The following is a 24,960-nucleotide window of genomic DNA, read 5'->3' as shown; positions in this document are numbered from 1 at the left end:
AGATGCCAAGCCAGCTGACTCCAGCTTCTAGGGATCTGCCTGTCTGTGCCTATCTTACCATCACCTGGCTTCTATACACAGGTTCTAGAGGTCTGAGGCAGATATCTTTAGCAGCTGAGCATTCCCCAACCTTGACAAGAAGACACAGAGGAGGCCATGAAAGGACAGAATAGAGGTTGGAATGCTGGACCTTGGCCCAGAAATGCCAGCAGCCACCAGAGCCTAGAGGAAGGGGCAGGATGGGCCCTTGCCTAGAACCTCTGGAAGAAGGCCATACCTTGCCTTTGGATTTCTCTTCTCCAGAACTGGGAGAGAATGCATTTCTATTGTTTAACCTCCAAGCTTGGGTTGATTTGTTATAGGAGCCTCAGAAAAGAACACATGCCTCAAGGCAGTCCTGGGCACTCCTGCAGGAGACAGAAGCTCTATGGACCTATTCAGCTGACTCACATACTATAGAGAAGCCCTGTTAGAGATGTTCTTTTGTGGGGCCCAAGGAGATAGCACAATTGGTATACTGGCTAGTTTTATTGTCAATTTGACAGAATCAAGAAATCACCTGGGAGGAGAGACTCCCAGAAGGGATTGTCTAAATCGCTTTGGCCTGGGGGCATGTCTGTGGGAGATTACTTGATATGGGAAGGCCCAGCCTACCATGGGCAGCACCATTCCCTAAGCAGGGGATCCTGAACTGTTTAAGTGTAGAGAGAGAGCTGAGCACTAACAAGCATGTGCTCATTCTCTCTCTGCCCTTGACTGTAAATATGACCAGTGACTTCAGGTTCTTGCCTTAATTTCCCAGTAATGATGGACTGTCTGTGAGCTAATTTATTTCTCCCTTAAATTGCTTTTGTCAGTGAAAAAAAAATTTTTTTTGAGACAGGCCTTTTCTGTGTAACAGCCCTGGCTGTCCTGGAACTCACTCTGTAGACCAGACTGACCTTGAACTCACAGAGATCTGCCTGTCTCCACCTCCAAGAGCTGGGATTTAAAGGCATGAGCCACCACTGCCCGGCTTGACCATGTATTTTATCACAGAAACAGAATTGAAACTCCACAGTTGGTAAACTGCTTGCCTTTTGAGCATAAAGATCTGAGTTGGAGACCCAGCACCTACATACAAAGCCAGGGGTGGTGGGATGTGTCTATTATCCCAACGCTAGAGAGGAAGAGACAGGATCTGGGGCTGACAATCTGGTCTGCTTAGGGAGCCCCAGGTCCCAGTTAAAGGTTCTGTCTCAAAAGTTAAGGCGAGTGGGGGCTGGAGAAATGGTTCAGCAGTTGAGAGCACTTGCTGCCCTTGCAGAAGACCATAAGTTTGGTTTCTAGTACCATATGGCAGCCCATAACCAACTGTAACTCCAATTCCAGGGGATCCAGTGTCCTTTGCTAGCATCCAAGGGCACAGCACACATGTGATACACTTACATACATATAGGCAAAACATATGCATAAAATGAGTGTATATATATATATATAAAATATAAAATAAATTGAAACTTTAAACACCAACACCCACACACAAAGACATGTTCATTTTGCAAACTCCACTTACCAAACAATCCCACTGAAGCAGAAACATGCATCAATCCATCCATCTAGAGTACATTTATTAAGCACTAACTGTCTACTGAGATAGTTAAGCTTACACCTCTTTGTTGTTGCCCTCAGTAGTGCCAGGCTAACTCTGGGGCAAGCCACAGCCCACCGCTATAGGCCAGTCCCTGCACTGGACTCACCTACAATGGGAGCTTGGGCAAGCATGCACACGTAGCCAGCCCTAAGGGTTCCTCAAGGCATGGTCTTATTTCAGCATGAGGCCTAGCCCTGGAGAAGTGTTTAAACAGGGTGGACCCAATAAAGAGAGGAGGGGTTGGATAAAAAGGATATAATTCATGTGACCTCGGGTGGTCGGTGAAGGTGGACCTCAGAGTATTGGGAGGGGAAGGTAGACTCTAGGAGAGAAATAGTGTCAGCACAAGGAAGGGTTAATGTATCCCTCCTGGGCTTGGAACAGCCTGAGGAGTGAGGCTCAAGGGACCTGCTTAGTGGCCAGCCTGGTGGCTCACCTGGCAGCCAACTCAAGTAAATAGGCCTCTAGAAAGGGAAGGGGGCTGAGGGTGTGGCTCAGCTGACAGAGTGAGGTCCTAGGTTCCCCCTAACATTGCATCCACTGGGGATGGTGGCACATGCCTGTAAATCCTAGCACTGGGAGGCAGAGGCAGGAGGATCAGAGGTTCGAGGAAGGCTTTGGGGTTAAGCTCTTGTCTTTTTCAACGGCTCCCCTTACAAAGGAGCCACTTTCCACCCTGGAGGATCCCATTAAGCATCAGCCTGAGAGGCCCCGCATGTCATGACCCTGAGGCCCTGTGGAGTCAATGATGAAGAACGGTGGAGTAAGGAATTCCTTCTGAGATGCTTCTAAATTAAGCCATCTGCAGTCTGTCTCCGCCTGGAGCTAAGAAACTGTAATGGCTTTGGCAGGAGACAGCTTTGCCGAGTGGAGCTCTGAGCCACCCTGAGGTCAACGCGGGTAAATAAGAGGTCTTGCATGGGAACTGGCAAACTGGTAACCCTACCCCTGGTCAACGAAGGGGTGGCCCTGCTTAAAGGCAGGGTACTACACACATCTAAACATTTCTCAAAGATGGACCTGCGAGTCTTCGCCACAGTGCCCACAAAGGAAGACAGGACAAGCCTTGCCCATGCTGCCCAGCGACACAGTTGCTAAGCACACAATTGCTGAATTACAGTTTACACCAGAGCTGTTAAATGAGACCTAACTTTATGTGGATAGGCAGGGTCTCTAGAGAGGATGAGGAACACTGCCCGGGGGAAGGGAGAAGAGAAATGTCCCAGACAGGAGGGATTAACCCAAGGTCTGAGGTGGAAGGAATTTGGGCAAATGAAAGTAAACAAGTGTGGCCTGGATCAGTGAGCCCAAGAGGGGAGCTGAGGGCAGATACCAGCGTATTTTCCCCAATGTGTGCAAGGGGGGACACCATTCCCTCACAGGCAGTGAACGCCCTTTGTTCTCTGCAGCTGGATCAAATAAAAGATTCCCAGAAATGGGGGGCTGGCAGAATCCCCGGGAAAACAGCATGCTACAGGTAGAGAACTCCTGGCCCGGCCCGGAAGCAGAAAGCAGATCTGAGTCTCCAGTGAGCCTGGAGAGGAGGAGCCTGAGCCAGCCTGCCCTGTGCCCTCTGGGCTCCACCTGTAGGCAGCCACACGCTCTAATAGGCTCTGAGGAGCAGGTTCCAAACCTGGTGCCTCCTCCCCGGTGGGTGCCGTTGATGTTGTCATAATGTTGTCCTCAGATTCTCTGTTCATTCTCCTGCTTCTGCGAGTTAACCGTTGTTCTTTTCCCAGTCTCTACAGCTGTCTGCTTGGCCAATTACCCTTTCATCTGAATGTTTTTCTACCATCAGCGCACCGACAACAACATCAGCAATTTGCCTCTAGATCTCTTCTGGCTCCTCTTGCAAATTTCGACTATTTTTACCATTCCCTTATTTATGTATTCGTTTGTTTGTTTTGTTTTTCCATCCAGACCACAGTTTCCCCTCCTCCTTTCCTCCCAGCACCATCCCCCCACCCCCGTCCCCCACCTGCTATCCACTCCGCCTCCTTTTCTCTTCAGAAAAGGGCGGGCCTCCCATGGATATCAGCCAGCCATGGTATATCGAGTTGCAGTGAGACTAGGCACCTCCTCTCCTGTTAAGGCTGAATGAGGCAACCTGGTAGGAGGGAAGGGTCCCCAAAGCAGGCAACAGGCAGAGACAGCCCCTGCTCTCGCTGTTAGGAGTCCCACAAGAAGACCAAGCTACACAACTGTAACATATATACCATCCCCTTTTACAAAATGCTTTCGGAGAATATAATTGCATCCTCTTCCCCTTGTCATTCTCTTTTAACCCCCCTCAATATCTAGCCCAGGCAAGCCTTGAACTCACGTTATACCTGAGGATGACCCTGGACATGACCCTGGTAAAGTCGGCTCCTCCTGACTCTGCTTTCCAAGTTCAAGTACAGATGTGCACACCACCACACCTCATTTAAAACATTTTTTCCTTGGGCCAAGTTTATTCTGTAAGAGTATATTTTACAGACATGTGGACTGATTTGGCCAGGCCATCGGAAGAGACTTGTGTGCAGAGCCACAGAGATGAGGTAGAGCTGGCCAGGGGAAGGGATGAGTGCCCTGTGGTGATGGAAGCACTCAGAAGCAATGAGCAGCTGGCTGCCAGAGTGGAGGCCTCCATGGCCAGCAGACCCAGGGACATGACATCTGGAGGTGACCTGTAGAGAGGGACACACCACTCCAGGCCCATCGGATCAGCGACAGCAGTGTCTGATACTAAACACAGGGATGTTTGCTAGTTGGTTGCAGTGAGGAGCACTTGCCATCCCACCAACTGGGAAGCCGAGAAGTACTGAGGGTTTGAGACCAGCCTGTGCTGTCCAGTGAGACCTCATCTTAGCAAAAACGAGAGGCTGCCACACGGTGCAGTCGGTCAAGTGCTCGCCGCCCAAGCATGAGGACCTGGATTCAGGTTCCCAACAGCCACACAAAAGCCAGGTGTGGTGGCAAGTGCCTGTAATCCCAACACTGGGGGAGTGGACATGCCAGAGCCTGGGTGCTCATGGGCCAGTCAGTCTAGCTGAAATGGTGAGCTCTGGGTATAGGGAGAGACTGTCTCAAAAATAAGGTGAAAAGCAAGAGAAGAAGTTGACCTCTGTCCTCCATACAGGGATATACACAGACACAGGGGAGTGTGCCTCCTCCCATCACACACACACACACACACACACACACACACACACACACACACACACACACACACACACGAACTTTCATCTGCTAGTGGTTAGTGAGGGACTAATTGGGGCCACTTTGGGAGAAGTTGGGACTCTAAGATAGGACTTGATCACACCCCATGAATCAGGGGGTTCACATCACATGGGAACCTAGACAGACTTTCCAGAGTGTCCACTAAGAGTTATATATGAGGCAGCTTCATGGTGACATGGAATGACCACTGGAACCCGGAGCACACCCCCTTGATGGACCAGGCCAATGGAGCCTGACAGACTGAGGCCGTGGATACTCTGTCTGGCTAAGTGGACACTGCAGAGGGCCCCTCCAGCATGGCAACCCCTTGCCCCATACAGCTCTTTGAATGCCAGTGAACTAAAATAAAGCCATGGATTCAGCTCATCAGTGGCTCCATGCATACTGCACAGGCTAGGTGCCCAAGTGGCCAGTAGTCACTGCAGTGGGTAGGATTCTCTAGAGCAGCCCAGCTCCAGAGTTATCTGAATCAACTTGTAGACCTTCTGAATCAACTTGTAGACCTTCAAAGCCACGAGGTTGTAAGAAAATTATCACAGAAAATGGCTACAGACGAGAACACAAGCAAGACGACATCTAAAGATCTACTTTTTTTTTTTTTTTTTTTTTTTTTGGTTTTTTGGAGACAGGGTTTCTCTGTGTAGCTTTGCGCCTTTCCTGGGACTCACTTGGTAGCCCAGGCTGGCCTCAAACTCACAGAGATCCGCCTGGCTCTGCCTCCCGAGTGCTGGGATTAAAGGTGTGTGCCACCACCGCCCGGCACAAAGATCTACTTTTATTTTGTGTGTATGGGGGTTTTTGCTTGCATGTATGTCTGTGTGCCATGTGCATGAGAGCTGGTGGAGACCAGAATAAAGTGTCAGATCCCTGGAACTGGAATTGTTAGTCACCGTGTGGGTGCTGGGAATTGAACTCAGGTTCTCTGGAAGAGCAGCCAGTGCTCTGAAAGGCTGAGCCCTCTTTCCAGGCCCACTTTTATGTGAAAAACGGAAGACACATAAAGACATGCAGTGTCAGTCAAGTGCATATGGTCTTTGGCTGCCTGGGGGTTCCTGCTCAAGGTCAAGGGCAGAGAGCATTTTGCTTTCTCCTCCTCCTCTCTTGCCTGCTCCATATTTTCTTTAGCTTGAGCCTCTGCTACAGATGGGGAGTTTAAGCAGTCACAGTGGGGTTCCTCTGGGGACCAAAGCAAGCAGGATTGGCCATAAGCCCCAAAATGGTATCTTACAGCTGCTTGGATAACTGTGCCAGAGACAAGTGGTGGTGGTGGTGGTGGTGGTGGCGGCGGCGGCGGCGGCGGCGGCGGCGGCTGTGGTGGCGGTGGTGGTGTGTGTACATGCCCCTCCCACGCTTGCATTGGCCAGGAAAACTCAAACCCATAACCATGCTGCACACTCCTCTGCCAAGCAGCAGTTCCACGAAGCCCACCTGACTCCCAGGCTCTGACCCATACCCACTGTTGTCCCCTTGACACTTGGCTCCTCGCCTTAGCCACACACAGTCTCCAGTTGGATACCAAGCTCCCCAGAGACAGGTCTGAAGCCCGATAAGGCAAATGGGGGCTTGAAGAAAAAATAGCCAAAGTAGGAAAGAGGAAAGAAAGAGAATCCGCTGAAGAACTGGGCTGGGGGGGGGAGAGGGGGGGGGTGACAGCCACCGAGGTTTAGTTGAGTTTTTTAAGTGACAACTGCTCAGGTGACTGGGAGAGAGATCCTGCTGTAAAGATTGAGGGGCTGTCTGCTCTAATGAGAGACACTTGAAAATTATGGATCAGTCCCAGGCCAGTAATTTCTGTCAAGTTCAGGGCAGCTGGAGGTCAGAGGCCCCAGCAGAACACTCGTCTGGGCAAGACCTCTGTGGCGAGCAGGCTAGCGCCTCCCCTGTGATGTAGCAGGTTGTGGTTTAAGTAATTAATGAGGAGAACAATCTCTCCTGAGACATCTGGTCCCCTAAATTGTTATTCTGCTCCTGGCTCCAAAAATAGACAGAGCAAGGACACAGAATCCGACCCTCCCTGCTGACACACGCTGGGGCTTCAAAGCACATCCAACCGGGGCTGTGCAAGCGAACTCTACCACCTCCCAACGAGGGCTCTGTGCAGCGCTGGACCACGCGAGTCACCACGCGAGTCCTGACTCACGAGTGGAGATGGGTTGGGAGAGAAACCACCTTCTCTCGGCAGGAGACGGGACTGGAGTGCAGAGATAGACTCAGGTCCCGCTACTAAGTGGCAAAGTCAGAACAGGAAGGCAGGTCTGTGTCTACCCACTCACCAGGCCGGGAGAAATCACGGGCAATTGTGCCTTTGAAAATGAGACTCTAGGGCCAGAGGTGGTTCAGTCAGCAAAGCGCTGGCAAACACGAGGCTTGAATTTGACCCCCTGTACCCACATATGAGTTGGGTGTGGCAACATTCCCCTGTCATCTCAGCACTGGGGAGGCAGAGATAGGCAGGTCCCTGGAGTTCACTGGCCAGGCTGTCTGGCAAAATCAGTGAGCTCCAGGTGCAGTGAGAGATGCTCCCTCAAATAAGGTCAGTGAGATTCCTCTGCAGGGAAAGTGAGTTGGATCCCCAGAACCCACGTAAAGATGGAAGAAGAGATCTGACTCCACAAAGCTGACTTCTGACCTCCCTCCCTCCCAACACAGACATCACACATGCACACACACAGTAATAAATGGATAAAATAAGAATGGCCTTGAACTTCTAATCTCCACTGTGGATTCACAGGTGTGTACTACCAAGCCCAATTTTCTTTTTGATATCTTGAAAATAGTATTGGAGTGAAATAGAAAAAAAAAAAAACATATTTTTTCTATTTTGGTGAAGTCCAGTTTATCTGTTTTACTTTAGTGATATATATATGTATATATATATATATATGTATATGTATTGTGTATATTGTTTGTTTTGTTTTCTTTTTTAAGACAGGGTTTCTCTGTGCAATCTTAGCTGTCCTGGAACTTGATCTGTAGACCAGATTGGCCACTAACTCACAGAGATCCACCTGCCTCTGCCTCTGCCTCCCAAGTGCTGAGATTAAAGGTGGGCACTACCACTGCCCAGTGCAGTGACTTATATTTTATTTCCTTTTGCATGAAGAATCATCTTGATGGGACATTAAAAGAAAGAAATTAGGAGTACAACTAGTTAAGAGATTTATTTAAATGGCTCCTCAAAGTGTCCCCCAAGGCAACACAGATGGATGTAGACCCTTCCTCCTTAGGAAGCTTCAAGTCACCTGGCCCTGGGAAAACCAGTGTGTGTATATGGGGGGGGGGGGTGCTGGAGGGGGGGGTTCATCTCTCTATGGCAGGGTAAAACATAATGATTCAAGAGGCAGCTGGAGGCCAGTGGGGCCTGGAAAAGGCATGAATCTGGACTCCCCAAGCCTGGTCAGTTACAGAACAGTCTTAGTCTGGTGTGGGTGCAAGAACAAAATCAAGGCATGCTTTCATAATTATCCTAAAGGAGAGTGATGTGAGTCTTTTTAAAACACGAATCTGCCTTTAAAACTGTCGCAGTTGGGCTGGAGAGATAGCTCAATGGTTAAGAGCACTGGCTGTTCTTCCAGAGGTTCTGAGTTTAATTCCCAGCACCCACATGACAGCTCACAACTGTGTATAATTCCAGTTTCAAGGCCCTCAGACAGACTTACATGAAGGCAAAATACCAATGCATATGAAATAGAAGTAAATCATAAAAAGAGAGAGAGAGAGAGAGAGAGAGAGAGAGAGAGAGAGAGAGAGAGAGAGAGAGAGAGAGAGAGAGAGAGCCGGGTGGCGGTGGTGGCGCACGCCTTTAATCCCAGCACTCAGGAGGCAGAGCCAGGCGGATCTCTGTGCATTCCAGGCCAGCCTGGTCTACAGAGCGAGATCCAGGACTGGCTTCAAAACCACACATGAAACCCTGTCTCAAAAAAAAAAAAAAAACAAAACCCAACCTGTCACAGTCTTGAGCAGGCTTTGGAGCAGGGGTGGAGAAGCTGTGGCCATGCCCTTGTAACGAAAGACTGAATTCCCCTGAGGAAGTCTTGAGCGAAGCCCCCAACCACCCCAGTGGTTGGTCTTTCCACCCTGCGTCTGTCCCAGCGTGGCTTTCCTGGTGCCTCCACCACGGCTTCCCTCCACGGGAACCCCAGAACCATCCATTGTCTTGGCCTTGCATCTTGCCTGCTCTTTGAAACACCTCAGCCCAGGAAGAATGTCACATTGGAAGTTGCCACTTGAGTGGGGGATAAATGTGACACCCAGAGACCCCTTTCTGTCCCCCTTTCTGTCTCCACCTTAAGCCCCCCACCTAACACACTCATGCACACACACACACACACACACACACTAGCATACATGCTTGCACACACACCCTGGGATGCAAATGATAACCACCCACCCATCACTGTGAAGCTTGACAGAAAATAATGAGAAACACTAAATCTTTTATAAGGTCAACACTCGCCTTAGCCGAGCAGCTGTCAAACAAGAAAAGAATTTAGCGCTGGAGCCACGAAACTTCCATCGGCTCATTAAACCCAACAGGGCCCGGGCCTGGCGTGGCGGAGGAGACGAGGGGCCTTCCGTTTTGTGTCAGTAATTTGCGGTGGAGGAGGCAGAAGAAACAGCCCGCGCCAAAGGGGCCTGGGGGGCGACTGGGGAATCGTTAGCGCGCCAGGATCGGCCGCAGCTCCTAATTGGAAGCATTGGGCATTATCAACGGAGGATTTGCCTCAGCTCCCTGACAGCTCGTGGGCCCAAAATGATCGCCCACTTGTCAGCGTAAAAGACCATTAAAAACAAACCGTTTTGATTTAATTGGAGGCGGTGCACTGTGGGACCAGGTGAGGAGGCTCGGCAATCGGCTCACCCGGGCTGCACCCCTCTCCCTCTGCGAGCTGGGCCAGGCCCAGGAGCCAATGTGGGGTGTGTGTGTGTGTGTGTGTGTATGTGCAGACTTTTCGTCTTTCAAAAACTGTCTGAGAAAGGAGTGAATGGGAGACAGAGAGAACTTCACAGCTGCAGGGAGGTCTCTTTTCAATGGGCCTGTCAATAAATACAGTGACAAGCTGAACTGCTGAGAAGTGGCGGCAGTGGGGGGTGGGGGGTCCCCCTTTTCAGAGGCTGCATGATAGGAGTCTGTTGGCTCTATTTTTTTGGGGGGGAGTGTCCCCAGGTCTCCAGCCCCAGGGGCTTAGCCAACCAACAAACAGTGGGATATCCCAGTGGGTACCTCAAATTCAGCTGTAGTTTGCCCACCGCTTCAGAATCTCAGAACATAGAAGGTCATGCTCGCTTATCAGTAGACAGCAAGGCTTTCTTTCTCTGTCAGCTCAAGAAAGCTAGAGGGTTAGGAGAGGAGATATCCTGGAGACCTTTGTGAGGACCCTCTGTGAATTGGGACAGCCCCAGAGAACTGGACTGTCTCAGCATCATCCCCTTGGGAGGATGCACGGTCATCTGGTCAGCAATCCCACATGGTCTCTGTAAGCAGTCACTCTTAGAAAGACTGCCTAAGCACCCACTGGCCTCTCTGACCAATGAAGGTACCTCACACAGAGGTACACAGAGCATTTGCTAGGAGAGAGTCTGGGAGTAGAGTCACCCCGAAGCTGGGGCCCGTGGATGTGGTGTGCTGACTCTCAGATCCACAGGCATTCTCTCACACCACAGGCACTTCATAAATACTAACTGGCTCTTGTCAGTTCTCGAAGAGGAGAGGGGCATTAATCTCACTCCATCTCACAAAGCACTGATCTCATTTATTGCTTATAGACAAGACCACGCACACAGGCCCATGCAGTGCAGGAGAGGTGTGCTAGGGAGAGCCAGGGAGGCTCACAGCCGATCTCTTCCCAGACACCACTGCTCATTTTGATAAAGGATCAAATGGGGGGAGACACTGGATCCCTGGTGAGCTTCAAACTCCAGAGCTCCAAATTTTGCTGCTGAATTTGGTCAATGGGGATTCCTTAATTACTTTCTCTGGAAATTTCCCTGGTAATGCTTTCTCAGGTGGTTATCTGAACGCACAGTTCCTCGGTTGACAGAGTCTTTGATTTTGTACTGTAAATTAAGTCCTTTGCTGTCCTGCTCATACGGCGCCTCCCTGCACCTTATTGAGTATTCATATAGGCTGTTGAGAAGCTCCCTCAACACTGTTAGGGTGGCCAGGGCCACACTCAGACGTTCGGTGCCTCAGCCTGCAGGTATGGGTCTTGATGTCGCTATGTCTCATACTGGAATAATGATGAGGAAGACATTCTTCCAGTGTCTTTTAAGAAGAATAGAACTTTTCCATGGTCAATGATGCTAACTATGTCAAGTCACAAGTAGCAATATCAGAGCAAAGTGTCCTCAGCTAGACAGGAAAAAGGTCGACACCATGTTCGGGACAGTGTCCTGGGGAAATGTCATTAGGTGGGACTCTGCTGGGGGTCTTGGGAATAACCTTACCATTAAGTGCATTCAATAGACATTTAACTAATATTTGCTATAAGGATGGATGATGGATGAATGTACACTGACAAATGGATGGGAAGATGAATGGATACATGAATGTGTGAGTGAATGGATACCTGGGCTCATGCATGCATGGATGGGTGGATGAATAGGTGCATAGATACATGGATGGATGAATGGACGCATGGATACATGAATGGGTGAATGGATATATAGATAGATGAATGGATTAGGAACCTGCAGTGAGACAACAGAACCCTTAGAATTCATCTGCTTTGCTCAATTAAATAGAAGTGTAAGAAGCGTTTCATTTTCTCCAGTACCTGTACCTGTCTCCTTCCTGGTGACTTGAAGGTACACAATGGATTGCATGCGAGGGGAAATAAGATATTCCAGAGTTGTACAAAGCAGAGCCAGCCTGGAGTGGAATCCAGATGTTCTGGGGCCCCTGAGTTGAGCATTTTCTAACTCTTGTTCAAGGTCTGCTATGTGGGGCACAAAGGTGCACACAGCTTCACATCAGCCACACTTCCCACAGCAGGAGAGACAGCACGAGCATGCCGTGGGGAACGATGAAGGTACTGAGGCAGGCTAGCTGACTTCCGGCCTGGGCCCCATCACCGTCCAGCCGGGAAACCAGGAGCCTCAGTTTCTCAAATACAAAGGCAGGGAGGGTCACATGGTCCTTCCATCCTGTGTGGTCACTGTCAGGCTCACGACTTGGCACCTGGTACCTGGCACTGGCATTCAAGGCAGAGAGGCTGCTGCTCTTGTGACTGTGAAATGATACACAAATCCAGCAGACTCTCCTGAGCCCTCTCCAGGAAGCTTTCCCCACGGCAAATGAGTCGGAGCATGTGACAGCATCTTCAACCACAGCTTTGTTCAGAAATGTGTGGAAGTACTGTTCCAATCGACAAATCATGGCAAGGGCTAAAGGTGGAGAAGACATTGCTGAAGGCCAGAGGTCACAGTCTGGGTGGTCCCCTATTGTTCCAAGGCAGGGCTCTACTTTCCACACTCAGAGCTCTGCCCCCAAGAGCAGTCAAGAACCTGCCAGCTGTGGGAAAAGTAACTGCCTTGGGAAATTTGCAAAGCTGTCATGTTCAAGGGGGAGCCAGGGATTCAGGGGGCTTCAGAAGCCAGAAATATAACCAGGAGGTGGGAGGCAGAAGGAGACAGATCTGCACTGAACTTGAGAAAGAAGTTGCCAAGGACTGAAGGGTCCCTTCAAATCACAGGGAAGGTACCAGTGGGATGGTACTGGAGGCAGGGCCTCTGGGAGGCCATTAGGGTTAGATGAGGTCATGGACAGGAGCATCAATGATGACACTGGTGGCCATCTAAGGACCCCCCATCTCTATCATCCCCCCGCCCCTGCCATGTTCTCATATTTGGACGCAGTAAGAAGGTGTGCTGTCGGAACATGCCTGCACTGTAGACTGTATTTCTGGCCTCCAATGCCAGCGGGCTACATCTGCTGCTGAGGCTGCCCAGCCTGGGTACTCTGTGACAGCAGTCCTGAGCAGACTGGCCCTTAGGGCCTGTCACTAGCAGGCCTGGTTCTCCTTGGAGAGCCCAGCTCACTGCATAACACACTGTGGTCATTCACCCACCCACCCTAGTAAATATATTGCTCAAACTACCGAGCAGTGGTGCTGACCTTGACCCAGCGTGTTTGGATAACCACTGGCCAAAGCACAAGTCTGGAGGTTGCCCCACATCGGCTGGATCAGGTCCTGGGATCTTTACTTGAGCCCAGGTGTAGCCATGCTGGAGAGCACCTATGGGAGGGGATGAGCAGGCCTAACAGAGACCAGAGATTGTGCTTCGCCGTGACCGTCCCCTAGCCAAGCTTTGTATGCACTCATCCCTCCTGATGGCTGTGCTCACACTGCAGTGAGGTTGGCAGCCGTGAGGCAAGTTGGACTACAGAGCCGGCTTGTGGCTTCTCAGCCTGCAAATTTAGCCATTTACCACAGTTGGTCTGCTTCCCACTTGCAACAAAGCATCCCGAGTCTGGCATCGACGGCCTCTGTCCTATTTAGCCTCAGGGCCAAACTGCAATTTAAAAGATGTCAGAGGTTTTATCAAAGGCTATGGCTTTCAGGGCAGTGGGAAGTATGGTTTACAGCAAGAGCTTAAATCAGCCAGAGCAGGGCTGGCCACGACCCTCTGGACACCCATCAAAGCCTATGGCTGAGTGCCTTTTCTTCCCCTGTCCTCCCCAGGCCCTGCAGTTAGCACCGCTGACCCCTGACCTCAGCTTCAGGCCCTCAGCCTTCATCAGCTCTTGCAGAGCCTGACCCTGGAGGCTGCCAGTCAAAGCCCAAGCTTCTGCTGGGCACCTTGCTGGCTATTAACTTGGGCATGTGACTGTAAGCCTGTGTGTGAGCCTTGGTTCCCTATCACCAAAGCAGGGGACTCTTTCATGCCACAGGTTACTGAGAGATTGCCATGAAATGGGACAATTCACAGAGGCACCAGGCTGGTACCTAGAAAGATCTTAGCATGGGGGTCAAGGACATGGCTGTCACCGCATCCTGGGGAATTTGTCTTCACTTACTGTTTCCCGATCTGCTTCCATCCACAAGTCCTTGGTTACATCTCCCACAATTATTTGTGTTGCTCTAAAATACCATTTCCCAGGATGCCTTTGAGCAGAGGAAGGGAGGAGGCTGTGGTATCTTCCAGGGTGTTCTCTGACGCCCTTGAGGATGCATCTTCTCCATAGGAAGCCAGTGAAGGTGTGCTTGCCCTGGAAACAGCTGCATACATCTCACCAGCTTATCCACAATGCCGGGTTTATACCCCTGAATCACGGAGCACCGTTTACCTGCTAGAACCCACCATGGGCGTCAGGCAGCTTAAAGGCTCCCATTTCACCAAGCACTTTGGTGCTTGTGGACAGAAGATGACAAGTGGGACATGGAGGAAGACACCTCAGAAAGGACAGGCTCCTCCTTGTGTCACAGGCTCCTCCCTGAGTCCTCCTTAGCTTAGGGAAGGTTTATTCCCTTGGAGATAAAGAAGACATTAAGAAACTCCAGGTCTCCCCATTCCAAGAGTAAGCATGAGATTCTCACCGTCTTTGGTGGTTAGAGATCTGCAGCTGGGCTGAGTAGGAAGCTCAGCTTGCCTGGCACAAAGTCATGGGTTCAAGCCCCAACACTGCATACCAGGTGAGGTGGGGCAAACCTATGATCCCAGGGCTCAGGAGGTGGAGGCAGGAGGATCGAGAGTTCAAGCCCAGGGGTTAGAGAGACACTCCAGCCGTTAAGAGCACATACTGCTCTTGTAGAAAGCCGGAGTTCAGTTCTCAGTACCCACATCTGGCTCACACTTACTTGTAACTCCAGCTACAAGGGATCTGGTGAATTTAGTCTCCACAGGCACTTGTACTCCCATGTACATACATAACCACACAGACACACACATAATTAAAAATAAGTGTGTGAGGCCTGCCTTGGCTACATAGTGAGTTTGAGGCCAGCCTGGGATGCACGAGTCCCTGTCTCGAGAAAAAAGAAAAGAAACATAAATATATATTAACAATGTTAAATAAGCTATCTGTATTTTGGTTAGTTTTCTTTCTTCCTTGTTTCTTTCTGTTTTTCCTAAGACAGGATCTCACTGTGTAGTTCTAGCTGTCCTGGAACTTGCTCTGTAGACCAGGCTGGCCTTGAACTCACAGAGATCCGCCTGTCTCTGCTTCCTGAGTGCTTGGACTAAAGGTGTGTGTCACTAAAGCCAGCTTCTGGTTGGTTTTCAATATAAATATTTTCATACCCAGGAGGATTAAGTTGAAAATGCCCAGGTGCTGGCAGGATTCAGGGGGCTGGGCCCTCCAGCGGCAGGACAGGGCCTGTGGGGTGCTAGCCTCAGCTCCCTCTTAGTGTCTTTTTCTCCAGCACCATTGTAGCAGGCATTCCAGACATTTCTGCCGCTCTAGGTGTCTGGCCACCACGCTCTCTTCTGCCCTAGCCCAACTCTGTCCTTCCTTTCCTGTCCCATATCTTCAGCTCTGGCTGTTTGTGAACATCAATGTCACCCCCTGAGCAGGAAACCCCAGAAAGTGTCCGATTATGTAAAGTCTCCATTCCTGTTCCCTCCCAGGCAGCTCTTCTGCCTGGATCTGTTTATAACAGGACAGCTGTTTGTAGGGAGGGTGGTCGGCTGCACCAAGCTTCCAAGTCATTCTCCAGTCTCCCAATTCCACCTGCGAATGTCCCCTTCCTGCACTTAGTGCCCTTGCAGGTGACATCAGAAGATTCTTACTCCAACTTGAGAGTGACAGGTTCCCTAAAATATTCCAGTCTGAGGCTCAGGGAGGGCTGCAGATCTGCCTTCTGTCCTTTATGCTTGAGTCTTGCAAATGGGATGCGCAGGCTGGACGTCAGGTGGCAGGGAGTGGTCCCTCTTTGTGTTAAGTTCTTTGAAGAGGTGGAGGCAGTAGGGTGGACTAGGTTGGAGACGCTCTGGGGTTTAACAGAGAGTTAACTTTGCAGCCAGCTATGATTTGTAGGAGAGCTTAAAGGTGGCAGAGAAAATCCTTTTCTTACATTCAGCAGCCTCTCCTAATCGGCTGCTTCTCTGGGTGTCCCTGCTTGGCTGACTACAGATGCATTTTCTTCCCTCCATCTCTAGCTCCCGTTAAGGAGCCAGAGGCCCAGGAGACCCAAGGCAGGGTTAGTCTTCCACAGAAAGAGGAGGCTGATCCTAGCGTCCAGAGCATAGGAGCTTGTAAATCAAACTGTTAGCTTAATGGCTTGGGCCATTATTCTAAAGCAGTGGGGCTGAAACCAGAAGCCAAATGAAAATATAGTCAATTTGTTCATACTTTAGTGACTGAAAGACTATGTAATGTTGGTGGAGATCAGCACTGCAGACAGACAAGGACTTGCCAGGAGGATGGAGTGTCTGGCCAGAGATGGGGCTGGGATGTGCCTTGAGCAAAGCCCTCTTTCTTTTTGTGTGTGGTGTGTGGTGTAGGTGTGTGCAAGTGTGTGAGTGTGTGTGCATGATGTGTGCGCGTGTGTGAGTGTGTGTGCGTGTGTGTGATATGTGTGTGTGGAGATGTGTGTGCGATGTGTGTGCATGTGTGAGTATCTGTGTGTGTGTGTGATGTGTGTGTCATGTGGGGTGTGTGTGCGTGTGTGCGCGTGTGTGTGTATGTGTGCGCACTCGATGTGTGTGTGATGTGTGTGTGATGTGTGTGATGTTGTGGTGAATGTGTGCATGTGTGTGCGTGCACATGTGTGATGTGTGTGTGTGTGTGTGTGATGTGTGTGTGTGGGAGATGTGTGTGTGTGATGTGTGTGTGTGGGAGGTGTGTGTGTGTGTGTGTGTGTGTGTGTGTGTGTGTGATGTTGTGGTGAATGCACGTATGCAGCTGCCTGGATGATATGGTTGTCATTGTAGGAACTGTCACCACCTCCCCCGTGTGGGTTGCTGGCTAAGTGAACACTGTGTAACTGGGGGCAATACTCTCCAAACTTCCCCCATCTGTCTGTGTATCTTCCCATTTGCCAGTCTTGTCCATCTCGTGCTCATTCAATGGCTGGTAACTCCATGGCATCGGCAGTGGCCAAAGTTTCTGGCTCATTCACCACCATGTCCTCAGAGTCTTACCAGGACCTGGCATGAAGTATTCAAGATAGAAACTTGTGAATGAATGAGTGAATGGATGAATGAGTAAATGAATTGATAGGTGAGTGAGGAAGTGAGCAGACAGATGGATGAACGGGGTCCTTCATCTCCAAGAGTCCTCACTCCCCCTCCCACATGGCTCCTTGGCCAGGTAAGAGAAACCATGGAGCCTCAGTCCTGAGCAGGCCTCCCAGGCCTGCAGCTACTTCTCTCCTTTTTGGATGTGGAGATCGAGGCTCCAAACTTCCAGCCTCTCAACGGGGCCCCCACAGTATGAACATCCCGGCTGGAAGGCTCCCAACCCGCTGCTGGTGTCCCTCCACCCTGGCACTGCTACCTCCTGCCAACTGCAGGACACAGAGACCAGAAAGAAGCCAGGGCCACCAGAGGCCCTGCCTGCCCGGACCATGACAGGGATGTGTCGCTGCCTCCCTTGGCCTTTCCTCACCCTGTGGTCCAGAGGTCTTCGCAGCTTCCCTCGTGGCTGGTTGAGAGGAAGCAGAAAGCCAGCCTGTCTGACACGGTGACCCAGCCGCGGGATGGCCGCCCCACCCTGCCTGCTGCTTTTCCATGTGAAAGGTGTTTAATTATTTCTGACAGAGTTCAGCCTCGACATCTGTTCATGAGCGGGGAGGGTCCATTTAGGTTATCCATCACCGTGACAGGTTCAACTTTTTTGGAAGTGCATTTTCCCATCATAATGGCGCTGGGGTGGGGGCAGCAGATCAGCAGTGACATGCGACCCAGACAAAGACCCTCCTGGGGCTTCATGTACCATGAAACGACAGCAGCCTGACCTGGCCCTCGAGTGCTTTTTGAGCACAGGCCCTGAGTTGGCAGCAGGGATGTGGCAGTGCTGGGGCATCTGTGTGGGTAGGAGGGTTTCATTGTGCCTGTGGGAGGCTTTGAAAATCTTTGGCCACTCTGGGCTGGTTACTTATTCACGCATTCGTTCCAAGGGTTACCACCCCCTCTCCTGTGCAGGCACCCTGCTTAGCTCTGGGGCCATGACTAGGGCCTTGAAGCTTGGTTTTTGTGGACTTACACATTATGAAGGAAGATGAAAGTCTGTCTAGTTAATCACCTGACTCCCAAGTTGCTAAGCTCTTCAAAGGGAAGCAGCGGGGCCTGAGGCGCCCCTCGGTGATGAGGGGGGACCTGGTGGGGTTGCCACAGAGGCAGGAAGGAGTCTCAGGAGCCCCTGAATTAGGGCAGCTCTATCCTCAGCATCTATGCGGGTGCACTGGTACCTACAAGATTGTGCTCATCCAACACTTGGTGCTGCAGGCTCAGTCAGTATTGCTATTGGCCTAGGTCCTATAACGTCAGCTCTCAGGGGTTTAAGAGTCTCTGCTGGGCAGATAACACACCCGATAGAACCTGGTGCATGTGCTGTGTTCCAGGGCCTGTGTGACAGGTGACTGGGGCACTAACTTGCAGGATCCCAGGGGTGTCCTTGGAAGACACAGAGGAAAGGCTTGGGGCTCGTCATTGCCCTTCTGTCTCAACTAGTTAGTGTGCTATCAGCATGGGCAATGAAGGCACACTCCAAGGATGCAGGCTAGCCACTCTAGGGAGTCTGGAGATGCACCAGACCCACTTCGCCTGCAAGGCAGGGTTAGGGTGTTTGTTCTGAGGATAAAATGACATTCTCTGCACACACTAGCCATACATGACACCTGCCACCAGAAAGAGTTGTCATTGCTGGGTCACTGCTTCTCCTAACAGTACCTCAGAAGTCCTAATGAGTAGCAGAGCTCCTCAGACCCCGAGACAAACCCCCTCTCTTGCAAACAGAAACACTGAATTATTTCTACCCTCCAGCTCCTGTCAGGGCCAGCTACTGTAAAACTAGAGGCCACCTGGAGGGCATCTTGTGCCTTTGGGAGCTGGGGGTCCTGGTGCCCCTCTGGCAATGTCACCCAGATGCCTACATGCACTTGGTCACTGGCATAATAGAAAAAAAAAAAAGGCCAAGGAGGAAATGAAAGAGAGGAGGGGCCCGGGGGAATGTTGTGAACAAGTGAATGTAAGTGGAGACGTTAAGAGAGACGGAGAAACAGGGGGGAGGCTTTGCTGTTGAGGCTCCGAGCTGACAGGTGCTAAGAAGCGGCAGTGTGGTGGTGACTCCTGCCACCTCCTGATCAGTGTTCGGTCATGTTCTTTCAGTGACATTTGCTGTGAGCTCAGCAGAGGCCCGGGCTGATGGGCAGCGGGGCACATGGTCACTGACATATGTCGATGGAGGCCACTTGGGCAGGACACGAGAGGCCACATCCAGCGGGCCAAAGCAGCTTCCCCGCTGAAGCTCAGCGGCTTGTTCAAGCGCATTAAGCTCAGGAAGGCAGCCGTCCCTTCTCTGTCTAACTCGCAGTTTCGGGCAGCGCAGCCGGGCCGGCTGGCTGGGAATATTGCTCGTGCAGCTGTCTTGATGGGGCCGGGGACATCCCTCATGACCTTCAAGAAAGATTCCTTCTGCCTGGGTGGGGTACACACAGCCTACGCAGCTTCTTCCTCGTCCTGGACCCAGCATTTTCAGCCCCTCCCATTTCCCTTAGTCTGTACAACCCTACTTCTCCCCCCCCCCACAACCCCACCCCCACCGTCATTGTCCTGCTAAAAATTGCTGAACGTGTGTCTCTGCCTGGGTGTTACAGGAACACACGGGTGAACGAACACAAGGTCAGCTCTAAAGCCAGAGCACACGATTCATCTTCAGTCAGCACCCACCCCACTTCTGGGAGGAACCTAAGGTCATTTCCTGCCTCTCAGCAGGGTGTCATCATACAGGTGGATTAGCAGGGAGGGCCCAAGCTTGTTTCCCACCTGGGTACATCTTTCCCTTACAAGATACACGAGGACCCTGTCACTAGAGTGACGCTTCTACCCAAGACAGCCTCTGCTTCTGGGTAGCCAGCCATCCCATGCTAAGATGGTCTGAGATCTCCCAAGACTCTGCCTCTTCCCAGCATTCTCCCTGTTTCCTGTCTATAAAACAGGTCAATATCAGCAGGTTGCCCCATGGGTGCTTATCAAGAGTCTTAGCTGAAAGCTGTTGGGGTGGGGAAGCGGAGACAGGAGCCACATGCAAGCTTGTTCTCATTGTAGACATCTGCACTCACATACATACATACACATATGCATACTCCGCCCCCCACCCCCACCCCTGTGCACATGCTAGATACACATTTAAAAAAAATAGAATCTCTGGTGAGCTAAGTGGGCTCAGAACCTGGATGGGGGATGAGTTCACAATACCAGGTGCCACCTGCTGCTGTGTTCTGAGCGTCAGTGGTCAGAAGCCCACAGGACGCTGAGACGAGTGCGCATCAGCTAGCCCCAGCTTTGGTGCCCAAAGAAGGAGATGAAAGGGCCACTGACCTTCTGGAAGTGAGGCATGTGCCAGAGAGCATCCAGCTTCACAGGCGGCTTGTACTTCCTCAACTGACTGCTCCTTGTCTCATATAGCTTCCCCAGAATCACCTGTAGGCCAAAAAGGCAGTGGTGAGATGCTTGCCCTGTGCCCTGGAGGCTTTGGAATCACCATGGAAACAAACCCTCTGAGCATGTCTGTGGAGTGGTCTCTAGATTGGGCTAATTGAGGAAGGAAGACACACATTGAATGTGAGGTCTGCCATCACACAGCCTGGGGTCCTGGACAGAATGGATAAAGAGAAAGTGAGCTGAGCAAAGACATCCATCTCTCCCTGCTTCCTGGTTGGTGCAATGTAACTCCACCTCTATCCTTCTTCACCACCATAGATGTATCAGTGTAACTCCACCTCCATCCTTCTCCACTATAGATGTATCAATGTAACTCCACCTCTATCCTTCTTCACCATGATAGATGTATCAATGTAACTCCACCTCTATCCTTCTTCACCATGATAGATGTATCAATGTAACTCCACCTCTATCCTTCTTCACCACCATAGATGTATCAGTGTAACTCCACCTCCATCCTTCACCACCATAGATGTGTCAGTGTAACTCCACCTCCATCCTTCTCCACCATAGATGTATCAGTGTAACTCCACCTCCATCCTTCTCCACCATAGATGTATCAATGTAACTCCACCTCCATCCTTCTCCACCATAGATGCATCAATGTAACTCCACCTCCATCCTTCTCCACCATAGATGTATCTTCACACACTGAGCCTAAAGAGCGCCTCTTTAAGTCATTTTTTGTCATACCTGTCATAGCAACAACACAGGTAACACACCGGGGCAATGACCAAGGAGCTCTGTGGCAGGGGCTAGGATGCTTGGGTGACAGGCTCAAGGGTCACTTTCCTCTGGGCTTTGATCTTTCTTCTAGGCCATTTAACAGTCCCATCCCCACTGTCCCTGCCCCTGGTTCCTTTGGTTTCTAGTTCCCCTGAGCAGCAGCTGGAAGGGGGTTGCCCTCACACCCCTCCTGCCCTAAAACTAACTAACACAATTCCTGGGGTTCACACAGAACTCTAGTATCTAGGTGAAGAAATGTATGATCCAACAGGGTGTCACTGTCCCATGCAGCAGGTGCATATGATGGACCACCCAGGAGGAGGAAGGTGGGGGTGAGTGTCTTGGGGGAGAGGGAACGTGAGCTCCTTTAGAGCCTGGGAGGTCTCTACGGGGTTTCAAAGGTGGAGGAAGCCCATCCCTTCTGAACCTTGATTCCATGTCCACCAATAGGTACCAGCAGGCCCATAGCCAGTGCTGTAGTTCATGGCGTCTGTCCAGAACTGAGGTGTGTCCTTCCAAACTCAGATGGTGCAGTTCTAACCATGATGTGATTGTGTGGAGATGACACTCATGAGGGGTAACTAAGGTTGAACGGAGTCAAGGGGGGCGGGGTCCCATCCAACACAGCAGGAGCCATTAAAACAGAAACTTTTGGTTTGGTTTGGTTTTCTTCTTTTTTAAAATAATTTATTTGTTTTTATTTTATATGCATTGGTGTTTTGCCTGCATGTATGTCTGTGTAAGGGTTTTGGGTCCCCTAGAACTGGAGTTACAGACAGTTGTGAGCTGCCATGTGGGTACTGGGAATTGAACTCAGGTCCTCTGGAAGAACAGCCCCTGCTCTTAACCACTGAGCTATTTCTCCAGCCCTTGTTTTGTTTTTTGAGACAGACTTTCTCTGTGTAGTCCTGGTTATCCTGGAACTCACTCTGTAGACTAGGCTGTCTTTAAACTCACAAGCATCTGCTTGCTTCTGTCTCCCGAGTGCTGGAATTAGAGGCATGTGCCACCTTCACCTAGGCTTTAACTAGAGCCTTTAGAACAAGGGGGTGGATGATAAGGGTTCTCTCTCCAGCATGTCAGGACACAGTGGAAGGTGGCTATCTGCAGCCAAGGAGTGAGACCTCAGCAGAAGTCAGTCCAGCAGGCACCTTGAACTTGGAGTCACAGAGCTGGGAGATGCTGGAGCCATACCTGGAATAGTGAGGTGGGGGTTGGGGAGGCACAGGCACCCAGTGGGTTCCAGCCTCTCTAGGAGGCCTCCTCAGCCTACCCTGTGCTCCTCTACTGCCTTCCTTCCTGCAGTCTTTGTGGTGGCAGCTCCCTGGGGACAGGCCCTGGGGTAGGCTAGGGCTTGAACCTTGGCTGGCCTACATCTGAATTCTTCACGTTTCTATAAATGTCCTGGGCACTGTTTGTGGCATATGAGCCCAAGTTGTACAATGGCCTTCTCCCTGTTCCTAGAACTCTTCCAACTGTTTTAGCTCCAAAGGGTAGAACCCCAGGCCATGACTTCAAGTGACCTAGTGGAAGCAAATGTCTGTGACAGCCGGAGGACTGAGGGAGGGAAACAGGCTGTCCGCACACATTCATATGGTCGAGCTGCAGGGCTAATGTAATGTCCACAAGGAACTTCCAAGCCCTTAGGCTGGCTATTCACTCTGCCTTCTAGAGCAAGGCTGAGACTTTAGTCAAAGCAGAGAGGCTGTCTAGTCAGAGGTGGCCAAGCCGGCCTTCAGGACGCAGCAGACAGCCCTGTGGTCTTTCTAGTGCTCCATTTCCTGACTAGAAAAGGTGGCCAATGCCTGTCAGTCATGGTTCTTGTAGGAGCTGCTCATGGGTGCTTCGAGCACAGTAGTTAGCCCAAGGTTCACTAGATGGCGGCTGTCACCAAGAATGTCATTGGGGGTCATTGCTGTCCAAGATCCTGGGTCCCCTCTGCAGCATGCTGGTCTATGGCAGAGCCAGGTTTCCTCTGGGATGTGGGTGGTTTGGCCTTGAAAACTTATCGTCTTTTTTTTTTTTTTTTTTGAGCTGAGGATCGAACCCAGCGCTCTACCACTGAGCTAAATCCCCAACCCGAAAACGTATCATCTTTTCAAGCCTAGTAAATTGTAATCAGTTCAGACAGCAGCCCCAGCCCCTGGCAGCTTCGCCAGCATGTTCAAGACAGCACAATACCTACAAAGACTCGGAGCAGGGTGCTGGAAGGGCAGTTCAGTGGGTAAAGCGCTCGCCAGGCAAGTGTGAGGACCTGAGTGCAGACCCCAGTACTCACATAAAAAGTCCATGTCTGTAACCGCAGCTTTGGGGAGCTGGGGATAGGCAGATGCCGGGCCTTGCTGGGCAGCTAGTCCAGATGAACCAGTGAGCTCCAGGTTTAGTCACAGACTCTCAAAAGACAAGGTAAGACTGCCTGAGGAAGACAGTGTTGACCTTTGGCTTCTACATGTGTGTCTGTATACCTGAATGCGTCACACACACACACACACACACACACACACACACACACAAACACACACACACACACACACAGATTGATAAGAGAATTCTGAAGCTGGCTTGCCGTTTTCTGAGTGCCTGCTCTGTGCTAGGGCATAGGACTCAGGACATTATATCCCAAATTGCTACCTCAGCCTCTGGAAAAGACACACCCAGCAAGTTCCTCCAGCGCAGCCACCCTTCATCCTTGAGGTGGGACCCGCATCCCAGGAATGATGCTCTGCCCATCTGCTGCAGGGCCCTGAGACCTCTGAAGGGCTGCTTTACCACAGGAGGAAAGGACCACCTCGTCTCTGAAAAATGCAGGGCACAGAGGAGAATCTGAACACACGTACCTTGCAGGATCACCCTCTGATCATAATCTCTTCCTCTTCCCCAGGACGACCCACCACCTCCTCAAACCCAATATGAGGACACACAGGCTTGTTTCTTTGGCTCTTCTTTGCAAAGATTCCTGAGTCAGGAGGAATTTTTATTCCACATGCTTTTTTCCTGCTCATTTAAACATTTTAAAATATTTTACTTGGTATGTCTATTTGGAGGGCATGTATACATGTGTATAGACACCTGCAAAGGCCAGAGGTGCTTGATTCCTCTGAAGCTAGAATGATAGGTCATTGTGAGCCGCCAGACCTGGGTGCTGGAAACTGAATCAGGTCCTCCGGAAAAGTAGTATGTTTTCTTAGCCCCTGAACCATCTCTCCAGCTCTGTTCCTCTCTTTTATCACACAGGCCTCAGCTATGAACCCAGGATGGATGGAAGGGAAGATATTTTCCTCCCCTAGGCTGGTTCAACATGGGTGTCTGCTTTAGCAGGAGGGGCAGAGAGGCTCTGAGCCACGGGAACCAGCTGTTGATTGAAGTGTGACACTCTCCTGTGGAGCCACAAAGCAGCTTGGGGCGGTAATGCTTCCTCCACACTGTCACACAGCCTGGTGACTCCTGAGGTAGTAACAGACGAACCACAGGCCACTTTAAAAACATTTCAGTGCTGGGCTGGCTGGGAGAGAACCAGGCCGCTGGGAGACTGCCATCCTAAAGACTCTGTGGTCCCTTCCTGGGAAGGCTCCCCTGGGCCCCACTCGGGCCCTAGAACCATTTTTTCTGTTCTCCTAGTGTTCGAGAAGTCAAGAGGGCTCCAGCTTCAGGGAGAGCCGGCACTTACTTGGCCAGAGAGCCATGGGAGTCATTTCATCTCTGTCTCTTTTCTCCTTGAGTGTGCACACGCGTGTGGGGGTGCACACACACATGTATGCACACGCCTGTGGGTG

The 24,960-nt window shown here is 50.9% G+C and overlaps 1 protein-coding gene across 1 annotated transcript in view; it reads right to left on the bottom strand.

Moving 5' to 3' along the window:
• Positions 1 to 24,960, bottom strand: part of Cfap77 (cilia and flagella associated protein 77) — a 128,602-nt gene that overhangs the window by 5,637 nt on the left and 98,005 nt on the right. Inside the window, exon 5 of the mRNA XM_006983369.4 lies at positions 20,339 to 20,440. Within this exon, the coding sequence (XP_006983431.1) occupies positions 20,339 to 20,440 (102 nt within the window). The remainder of the gene's footprint in view (positions 1 to 20,338; positions 20,441 to 24,960) is intronic.

The sequence above is a fragment of the Peromyscus maniculatus genome, chromosome 4 (genome assembly GCF_049852395.1).
Source record: "Peromyscus maniculatus bairdii isolate BWxNUB_F1_BW_parent chromosome 4, HU_Pman_BW_mat_3.1, whole genome shotgun sequence".
Classification (NCBI taxonomy): domain Eukaryota; kingdom Metazoa; phylum Chordata; class Mammalia; order Rodentia; family Cricetidae; genus Peromyscus; species Peromyscus maniculatus.
This window is presented reverse-complemented; position numbering and strand designations above follow the sequence as displayed.